Here is an 11168-nt window from a genome sequence, read left to right as displayed (position 1 = left end):
TATTTACTATTTTTACTAATATATATATAAGATATGAACGAGCTAACGAGTCGGGCGAGCGATTCGGTTGAACTTTAAATGAGCTGAGCTCGCGAGCCCCTATCGAGTTTTGTCGAGCGAGTCGGGTATGTATCACTTATTAATCGAGCGGGTTTCTACAGTAACAATCGAGTTCCTACAGTATCGAGCTCGAGTTCGGATCGGGCTAAACCGAGCGGGTTGTCGAACGGACTGGTTTGTTTACATCCCTATATCCTGCCTAATTTAACCAACTATAATTTCATAAATAATTTAATTTAAAAATAATATTTGAGATTTAAAAATTTACATGAGAAAGTATCCTAAAATTTTCGATTCATGCAACAAAAACTTTATTTACATGTATTTTCTTTTTCGATTTTAATTGGTACAAACCAAACAATTTGATAATACCGACACCGAAATGGATCAATCTTCTCAATTTTATTTGAAATAAAAAAATAAATTATTTTTTTGATTCATACTAAATTTTTCAAGATTTAATAATATAATATATAAAATATGATACTGCGTCATTTATTTATTTTTAAATAGAAAATTTAAAATACAAAATTGCAGGCCTACATGCCGTTAAAATTTGAAAGAAGTAATCAAACAAATTACAAATTGAAAACTACCCAAATCAAAAAAAATTACTCTTTCTTCAAAATAATAATAATAAATAAATAATTTTATTTAAAATTAGAAAGAAAAAAAAAAAAAAAAAAAAGAGTATATAAAAAGAAAAGAAACGAAGATTGTCTTTGACGCCCGAGTGGCAGCGAGTCCTTTTGATGTGGCCTTTCGGTTTCATTCTCTGATTCTCTCCAATCCCTCACCGTTCAATTCCTCCCACTAAACACATAACCAAACAGATTAAAAAATTTCAAAATCCCTCCAAAGATTACGCTTTAAATCGTCATAATCCACGCATTATTATCACTACTCTCTCTCTCTAATTTTCCCATCTCTCTCTCTCTCGCTCTCTCTCTCTGTGTGCGTGAAAATTGTTTGAAGGCGTTGCAATGGCAACGAATATAGGAATGATGGACAGCGGCTACTTTGTAGGGAGGAATGAGATATTGACTTGGATTAACAATAGGCTTCAGCTCAATCTCTCACGCATTGAAGAGGTACACTATTCCCAATCATTTCATTCGTTCGCCCATTTCTCGAGGCTTTTGTTTGGTTCTTGGCAGTAATGAGTGGGAGTTTCTTGGACATGGATTTCTCTGGATGAATTCCTGAAATTGGGTTTATTTGTTTGATGGATTTTTTTTAAAAAGAAAGAAAGAAATTTTTTTAATGTTATATGTTGTGAACAGTTGTACTTTTTCGCATCTGGGTGTTCTTGTAGTGGACGTAAGTTTTCACAGGGTACTATTTAGTTGACAAAGATGTTGTTTGGGTGCATTTTGATCACCCAGATGGAGTTCCTAAGAGACGTGTGGTTCAATTATTACTTTCTTATTCTTTACATAGAAAATATCGCCTTGGATTTCGGTTTTTCATAGTGGTTTCTTTTCTTAGCCCAAATGAGGTGGGAATAAAAAGTGTTTTGATAAATTACTGTATACTCCGATATGTATGTAATGGTGTAATGTTGATTGGGATGCCATACACTGTGCCTTTTGGCTGCGTGCATACAATTTATAGTGCTATCTGTCCTATTTCTTTAAATATTGGAAATTTGATTTACAATTTTGATGCTGCACGATAGGGTTTTATTAATGCTGCATGTGGTCATATATAGTAAGTGTTAAATCACCTGTTATCCCAAAATGTTAAGTTTATAGGGAAGGTAAACTTAGTCATTTAATTAATGTTTGAACATAATATGTAGGACGAGAGCGAGATTGGTTCATGTGTATGGGTTTAAAACAGGGATAAAGTGATTCTTTGGCAAAAATTTAGTATGCAGTGAGTGACATATTAGTATCCGGCTTAATCTATATCAAATTGTAGTTTACGTTATTTAGATGTGAAGTTTACTGTTTCTTATCGAAGCTGGGTACGGTGTAAACTGAATCTAATCTGACAAGTCCTTAATCAGCTTTTGTTCTAGGTTGATAGGCTCTAAGACGTGAAAATAGGTAAACAATATTTTCTTTGGCTTAAATCATCTATGAGTGTCACTATTTTGAGCTTAGTGTTTACTTGTGTTTGCTTTACTCTGTCACTAGAGAAATCATGTTGGCTAGGCTGCTAATTGGGCAAAGGTTGACAACTCTACAGAGATAAGGGAGCATATAATGCAATTCTATAAGAGGTCGTATGATCAACTGTTTAGTTGGTGACCAAAATTGGATGGTCTCTCGTTCATTTCCATTGATACGGATGATAGGAAGTGGCTGGAAAGGGATTTTGAGGAGAATGAAGTGTGGAAAGTGGTAAGGGATTTGAATAAGGCTCCGGTCTAGATGGTTTTTTCATTGTTTTTTTCTAGGAGGTTGTGAAAGAGGTCATCTTAGCAGTTTTCAAGGAGTTTCATAGTCGAAGGAAGTTTGAGTGCAACAGTTGTCTCCTTTATCCCAAAAAAGACAGGTGCTGTGGACACTAAGGATTTTCGACCTATTGGTTTAGTGGGTGGTGTTTATAAAATTATCTCCAAGGTGTTGGTGAATAGGTTAAAATCGGTTTTGGAAAAAATTATATTAAATTCCCCCAATGCATTCATCAGATGTAGACACATTTTGGATTTAGTTTTGGTTGCTAATGAATGGTTGGGTAATTGGATTAGATTGGGGGAACCAGGAGTGTAAATTGGACTTGGAGAAGGCGTATGATCACGTTAATTAGGAGTTCTTGTTATATTTGATAAAGGGATGTGGATTTGGGGAGAAATGGAGGGATTGTTTAGGGAATTGTATTTCTACGGTGCGGTTTTCCATTATTATTAATGGTTCACTGTCTGGTTTCTTTAGTAGTTCTTGTGGATTGAGACAGAGGGACCCGTTATCGCCATTATTGTTTGTGGTTGTTATGGAGGTGTTGAGTAGGACTATTACAGTGGATAGGGGACTTTTGTGTAGTTTTTCTGTGAGGTCAAGGAATAATAAAGAATTGTTAGTGTCCCACTTATTGTTGTAGATGATACCTTGATTTTTTGTGAGACAAATTTTGAACAACTCCGCCATTTGTGATGATTTTTCTTATGTTTGGAAGATGTATCAAGATTGAAGATTAATTTGGCGTAATCAGAGATAGTTGCTATTGACAAAGTAGGAGATGTAGCAGGTTGGGCTCACATTCTTGGCTGTAGAGTATCATCTTTGCCGATGAAGTACTTGGGTTTGCTTTTGGGTGTGTCTTACAAGTTACAAGGCTACATTTATTTGGAATGGCATAATTGAAAAAATGGAACTTCGATTGGTTGGATGGAAAAGGCTTTATTTATCTAAGGGAGTTAGATCAATGAATGTGGCTAATAGGATTGAAAAACTTCAAAGAGACTTTTTATGAGGTGAAATTGGTGACGAGTTAAAGTTTCATTTTAACTCATTTAGTGAACTGGGTGAGAATTTGTACCTCGATGAAACCAGGTAGGTTGGGGGTTAGAAACTTGCTTTAGTTTAACTGAGTCCTATGGCGTTATGCTACGAAGAGTGAGGCTTGGTGATTGGTGATAGAAACTGAATATGACAATTTTAGGGGAGGTTGGTGTTTCAAGGAAGTAATAGGGTCATTTGAAATGGGCATGTGGAAACATACAAGGAGGGAGTGGGAAATTTTTTCAAAAGTTGTTGGAGTTGAGGTGGGGTGATGTGTTCAAGGTTAGTTTTTGGCATGATGTGTGGGGTGGGAATCATCCATTGAAGATTTCTTGTCTGGATTTATTTAGTATTGCACATTGTAAGGACGTGTGGGTGGCGGATCTTATGCAGTTCCAAAATGGAAGTATTCATTGGAATATAATTTTTATTAGACCTGTACAGGATTGGGAAGTGGAGTTGGTCTTCTCTTTTTTTGAGATGTTGTATTCATTCAGAGTAAGGCAAAGAGATTTGGATAGAATATGTTGGATCTCTTCCAAGAGACACACATTTGAAGTGAAGTCATTTTGTCATGTGCTAACCATATTTATAGGTTCCCCGTTTCTTTGGAAGAGTATTTGGAAAGTTAAGGTTCCTTCAAGAATGGTGTTCTTTGTATGGAAGGTGGCATTATGAAAAATATTGACGTTGGATAACTTGAGGAAGTGGAACATCATTGTGATGGATTAGTGTTGTATGTGCAAGAAGAGTGGGGTTTCTATCGGTCACATTTTTCTTCAATTATGAAGTAGTAAGAGATTTATGGAGCTCCTTATGTAATTTGTTTGGTGTGGATTGGGTTATGCCTAAAAGGGTAAGAGAGTTGTTGATGAGTTGGGGATGTCAGATGGGGTCCCATGACATTTTGGAAGTTTGGAGGTTGGCTCCTTTATGTGTAATGTGGTGTATTTGGAGAGAACATAATGTACAGAGCTTTGAAGATAGAGAGACTTAAGTGGTGGAGCTGAAAAAAATTATATTCAACTCCCTCTACCCAGGGATAGTTGTTGTTTTTAGTAAGTAATAAATCAATCTCATTGAAAGCGAAAGGCGTCCCTAAGCACACAAGAAATATATAAAATGAACCACTTAATTAAAAAGAGCAAAACGAACAAGGAAGTCACTATAACTAATTAACAGAGGAGACATGTACACTGATGTCCATAGATGTAATGTTTTGTAGAATATGGATACAAATTTCCGCAGCGTCCTCTCTCTGTCCTCAAAGTTTATATCATTCATTTCCCTTCACAAACACCAAAAGAGGCACGTAGGAACCATTTTCCATACCGCAATACTCCTTGGCCTGCCAAAAGACCACCAATAGTCATACAGATCAACAACACATCTAGGTATAACCTAGGACATCCCAAAACGACTGGAAAAAAACACTCAAAATGTTAGAAGCTACATCACAATGAAGAAAAAGGTGGTCCACAGACTCCCCATTTCTCCTGCACATGCAACATCTGTCCATCACGATGACGTGCCGTCTCTCCAAGGTGAAGACTTTGTGTAGAGCCGCTGACCACACAGAAAAGATCACCCTCGAAGGAGCCCGAGTCCAACTCTACACGTGGATAGTAGTTCATAATAGTATGATTTTTTCTAGTTCTTCTAACTTTTTGAGCCTTTGTTCTTTTTTATTTTATTTTAATTGAATAGGAGATTCTCTTGTATACTGCATGTGTATTAGGGTTACGCACTTTTGTGCTTTTTCAATGAGATTAACTTATCGAAAAACAATACATCAATACGCTCAATGTATAAGGTAGTTCTTTTTATTTATTTGCATGAAAACATTTTTCTTATATCTGTTGTTCTATGATATTTTTTTTTTATTAGTAATTGGCCTCAAGGAGATGGGGAATAGGAGATTCGAACTTGTGACCTCCGCCTCATGACACGTGGTCCTTAGCTGATTGATCTACTCTTTGGGGTTTTGTTTTATGATATATGTATGTAAGAGACAAAGTGTTTAGATTTTTTAAGGCATGGTCCGTTTAAAGAGTTCGGCTTAAGTGAATGGTTGTGTGTCCATTGTTAATAGAACAATTATGTTTGTCTTCATATGAGGAATTAAGCTAGTGGTCCATGTCTAAATCTTTGCATTGGTTCTTAACTAATTTATGGAGACAATAAGTCAGGTGTGGGAAAATAGACACATTTTTTCTACTAACCATAGGGTTGTATAGTCATAGATGCCAAATGAGGAAGCTTTGATGCAAAACCATAGAGGAATAGCAGAATATAGTCATAGAGGTAAAAGGAGGAAGCTGCTGATCTAACCATAGGGTAAGAAAACCATGGCATTTTGCAAGTTTCTCTCTCTTGATCATGCTTGTTGGGTGCAACTATGCAACCTAACCCAAAATTTAATCCTCATGTTTGGACATGCAAAATTCGTAGATGTAGTGGAACGAAATGGTGGCTTCATAAGAAAGCAATGGAAATATTAAATACACATCCGAAGCGTCATTGCCACGACAAAACATATTTTTTATGAAGGCTTGCAAGGTGTTGACATAAGAAATTTCACTTTTTATTTCTTGCTAAATATTGTTGGAATCATGTTGATTGAGTTTGCTGATGTTTTTGAGGAACCACATCAATGAGAATTGATTGAATTGGTATTGGAAGCAAGCCTTTTCATAGCACTCGTGTTATGTGCAAGTGTTCAAGCCTCCAATCCCATTTGAATTTTGTTGTATGTGATTTAATTTGCATTCCAGATAAGAGAAGGCTAGTTTAGTAGCTATGAGGGCAGTTCTTATTCGATGCTTGTATTGCTGTTGTTAACCACATCATACTTCTCTCATCTTATTTTTTTTCCCTGATGAAATCGTTAACTAATTTAGTTTTTTAATTTTAGGCCGCTTCTGGTGCAGTGCAATGTCAGATGATGGACATGACCTATCCAGGAGTAGTTCCAATGCACAAGGTGACAAAACTCTCCTTTTTTGTTTTGTTTTGTTTTGTTCTTTTGCTTTCTAATGTTTTTTTCCCTGCAAATCCTCTTCTAATTAATAACATTATTCATAGAATTGTCTTCACTGGTTGTCATTTGGATCTAGGTGAATTATGATGCAAAGACAGAATATGATATGATCCAAAATTATAAGGTTCTGCAGGAAGTATTCAACAAGTTGAAAATCGATAAGGTAATTTGATCCAACTGGTCAAAGTCTTTTGTGTAGTGCTTTGTGCTTGAATTGTTGTGGCTCTATTTTTCTCTTTTACCAACTTCATTTTCTTTAGGTGTTAAGTTTTTTATTATCAATATTCTTTTGAGTTGTTCATTCCAGGGTTTGCCCATTTCTGACTTTGAGAAAAATGAAATAGCATTCTAGTCTAAGTTTTACAGTTTAGGATCAGTTTTGTTTGGGCAGAATTGAATATCGGCCAAGAAAGGGATATGAGGACAAAAAAAGAAAATACTTGAGTACAACTAAAAAAATGGAACTGATGATAAATTCTTGAATCAAGTAAAATAGAATAACCAATATGATGGTAATACACAATAGATCTTTCACAATGGTGGTAGGCTCTTGGCTTGAATGCTGGTCCCATTGTTCCTCCAATTGGAGGACTAGTGGAATGACTGAATTGGTTTTAGAAATTGTTTAGTCATCAATTGTTTCAAAAACTTAAGCTGGTAGGAAGTAGAGAATTTAATAATTTAATTTAATAATCTAGCACTCATTTTCATGTGTTGGCTCAAATTCTCCTCAACAAGTGAGGTCCAATACATAAAATATTTTAATCGAAATGGATGTAGACTGTGGAGTCAGATTTTAATTCAGGACCACTGTTCTAATATCATATTAAATCATTAATTGTCCCAAAAGTTTAAATTAGTAAGAATGAGTGAATTTAATTATTTAATTTAATATTCTAACTGAAACTCTTATAAATTAATTTTGCATATATTTGAATTTCTTGGGTTGCAACTCTTACTAGCAGGCAACTTTCGTGGGAGAATTTCGCTCCAAAAACTCATGAGTTTAGTTCTAGGATTATCCTTTGTTAAATTCCACATAAATTGTGCAAATACTCAATTTTAGGGTAATGTCTCATTGCCAAGTGGTCGCAATAGAGAGCAATGACCTTTTGAAATGGCATAAAGAAGGAAAAAAAAGGGCCGTAAAAGCATGGAGACCTTCTCTGTTTTGTAAATGAAATTAGAGGAATAGGACTTATGGGTTTATTCTGGTTAATGAAAGAAAAGGGTATTCATCCAAAAAAAAAGGGAAAAAAAAAAATCTTCTTATCAGTGCAAGTATTGATTTTCTTCATAAAGGAGATTACTCCATTAAGTTTTAGTCACATTTAGACAGCGAGCAAAAGAATGAAGTGCAAGGCTCAATTATTGGGTTTTTTTATGTTAGCCTAAAATTAGTTAGGAAGCTGGATTAGAGAGGTTTATTTTTCATTGACTGCCAAGTCTTCTTCTCTATGGCAGCATATTGAAGTCAACAGGCTAGTTAAAGGACGGCCTTTGGACAACTTGGAGTTCTTACAATGGCTGAAACGCTACTGTGATTCTGTAAATGGTGGCATTATGAATGAGTATGTTAGTTTTTCCTTCAGTGTCCTAATACCCTTCTCTCCCCTTTAACAATTTTGAGTACTGTTGCATCAATATCGCCACATTTTCTTTGTGATTTTCCCTGAACTTTTGACTTGCATGTGGTGTTTCTTGTAGGAATTATAATCCTATTGAGCGAAGGAGTAAGGGTGTGAAGGATCGGAATCCTAAGGGGTCTCAGAAGAATCCAAAATCACTGCAAACAAACAATACGCACAATCCTGCTTCTGGTGACACAGCTGGTCTTAATAAAGCCTCTGGTCAGCTTGTTTCACCCATTTATTTCTCTGTTTGCTCCTAAACTTTCTATGTTTCTAACTTTTCATCCTTCCCATTGTTGTTTGCTGTTTGTTGCTATAGGCTTCAGGCAAGGGAAGACATACGCAGCAGCAGGTGGAGCTGATTCTTCAGGGGAGGTTCAGGCTTTGTCCAAGGAGGTACTGGCATTAGGTTCACATTACAGCTTTTTCTGTGTTTACATTCAAAATGTGAGCAGTCCATGACTTTAGTTGTTTATGATGGCTGTCTGAGGAGATCATCCATCATCTATTGGAGGATAACTACTTCAGACAGCACAAAGGTAGTAGAAGGATGACCCACTGATTTAGTGCTTTCACTTTGAAATTTCTCTGGACCAATCACCACGTTTGTTCCAGACATGGTTCTATCTCCCTGATGCATGCCTCTCTCCCCTTCATTGTTTGATATGCTCAGCCTACAGTTGAAATAGTTTATTGCCTGAAGTTCAATAGAATTAATTACTTGCTGTTTCTCACATTGCCTTCTGTTACAACTGCCTATAAATTGAAAAGACATTGTGGTCTGGTCGGCAGAGCTTCAAGTAGCCTTGCTGAGTCCTTAAAAAGTTTTGTTGTTATATGCTTTTGTCACAGATTTCTGATCTCAAGTTCTCTATGGATCTTTTTGTTGTTATATGCTTTTGTCACAGATTTCTGATCTCAAGTTCTCTGTGGATCTTTTGGAAAAAGAACGAGATTTTTACTTCGCAAAATTAAGGGATATAGAAATTATCTGTCAGACTCCTGAATGGGAGGATCTCCCGGTAAGAGTTTCTAGAGATCTCTGATTATACTCATATTATGGCCTTACAACTTACATTCATGTATTATGTCTTTTAATAGTATTAATTTTTCATATTAATAGCATATCTTGTACATGGAATTCATATTTATTTGTAAGTTTGCCATTCTGCATATTTCTTCTGCTAGTGTTATGATCTTGTTCTATTTCAATGTTGTCTTCCTCATTTGACTTTCCAATATAACTGAGGGTGATGAAGGAATCAAGGTCCACTGCCAAAATGTTCCAAAGAAAGATTATCCTGATGCAGCTCTTCTGGCCTGTAAATTTGAATCATTTGCTAGGAGTTTCCTTTTATAACTAATCGTGATGTTTTGGGCCAATTGTCATGATGCTTTTATGGGATTTTGAGATCCAGAATAATCCCTCAGTCTCTCTTATGTTCTTGGCTGAACCTTTTTGTATCCACAAGAATTAAAAGGTCTCTGCTGTGTGTATGCGTCTGTGAGTGTCTGCATATGTGCCTTTAAACTGCTCCCATACTGCTTTTAAGAATGAGTCATAGAGGATACTTATTACAGTTTTTTTGTAACATATGGTGGATATAAATGTGAATGTGGTGTACTGGAGGTTTGTGATTTTGATCTAATTATGTATTTACTTTGATTTTGTGCAGATGTCTGTGGCGATTAAGAAGATATTGTATGCTGCTGACGCCAAGGAATCCGCACTTTCCGAAGCGCAGGATTACCTGTCCCAGTTTATGGCTCCTGGTGAAGCTGAAGCAGAAAATGAGGCCCGAGTCTTCTGACTACCAAAGGAGGTTGCCTACAAAACGAAAGGCATTTGCAGGCCCGTCTGGCTGGATAAAAGTTAAAACCCCAAGGCTTCACTTGATCATGAGATGCTAGTTACCTTTCACTATGCTTCAGCTGCTAAATACCATTTATGAGCTTTATGTCTACTTGTATCTGCTGGATAGATGATCACAATTTGAAATGACTAGCCTAATAACAGTGTATCAAACTTCTTTTTCGCCTATAACTTAATTTGAAGAAAATTGGTTGGTCACCCGAAGCTTGCTCAGTTGCTAAGGTTTTATTTTGGGGAACTACATTTATCTCTCTCTATCTATATCTATATAACCCAATTTGTAATGTTTCTCTTAATCTTTCAACTTGATTAATGTATCCTACCAATCCGTTAATGCGGTTGCAATGTCCTCTTTTCTTGACCCTACAGATTATTTTCATTTTGGGTCGCGAAAAGAGGACATTGCAACCCTGTTGGCAGACAGATTGGTAGGATACATTAATCAAGTTAAAAGATTTAAGGGAAACATTAAAAATTGGATGGTAAATTGAGGGAGGTAAATGTAGTTTTCCCTCTTATTTATAAAAGCATTCTTTTGTTACAGAATTGATGTAGCATCGCAACATTGTTTCCCTCTTTGCGAGCATCATTTTGTTTGGTTTCGTTCAAAGCTTTTTATGTGAATGTTTGCATTATTAAAGTGAGGAATACGACTTTGTCATCATGCATGTGATTGTCCGCATCGTTTAAGTGAGGGAATCCACTTTATCATCATTATCCAATGCATAATACAGTGCCGGGACAAAGCAAAAGTAGTCTTATTTCCCTTTGTAAGACATTAAGCAAAAGCAGGGTTAAGTGTTGTCTAATTTCCAATGGCTTCAAAAGAGAGTGATTGTGGGGCGCACTTATAGGCAGCCTAAGATATGAGGTTAGCCCAACAGCCGACTCCTCATCATTTCCAATGAGAAAAGCATATCCACTAGTGTAAAATTTCTCATAAGCACCCAGGATTCATATATGAGCTTTTCTCAAGGCTCAACTAGAGTACGATTTATCATGACATTGACCATTTTGGAACAAACGCCATCATCAGCAGCCAGATTCAAAAAGAAGAAGAAAACAAAAACAGAGAAAATGTACAGAGTGAAACCACATAACCATCACTCAAAATC

General features: G+C 36.1%; 1 protein-coding gene across 1 annotated transcript; it reads left to right on the top strand.

Moving 5' to 3' along the window:
* Window positions 1-791: 791 nt before the first annotated feature.
* LOC133874524 (microtubule-associated protein RP/EB family member 1A) lies at window positions 792-10253 on the top strand. Its single transcript, XM_062312363.1, has 8 exons — window positions 792-1151; window positions 6424-6492; window positions 6626-6712; window positions 8014-8120; window positions 8257-8399; window positions 8500-8576; window positions 9089-9202; window positions 9857-10253. The coding sequence occupies exons 1-8, from the start codon at window positions 1044-1046 to the stop codon at window positions 9989-9991; spliced, it is 840 nt and encodes a 279-aa protein (XP_062168347.1). The 5' UTR covers window positions 792-1043; the 3' UTR covers window positions 9992-10253.
* The last annotated feature ends 915 nt before the right edge of the window (window positions 10254-11168 follow it).

Source organism: Alnus glutinosa, chromosome 8, assembly GCF_958979055.1.
Source record: "Alnus glutinosa chromosome 8, dhAlnGlut1.1, whole genome shotgun sequence".
NCBI lineage: Eukaryota > Viridiplantae > Streptophyta > Magnoliopsida > Fagales > Betulaceae > Alnus > Alnus glutinosa.
Note: the sequence above shows the minus strand (reverse complement) of the source record. Positions and strands in the feature narration are given on the sequence as shown.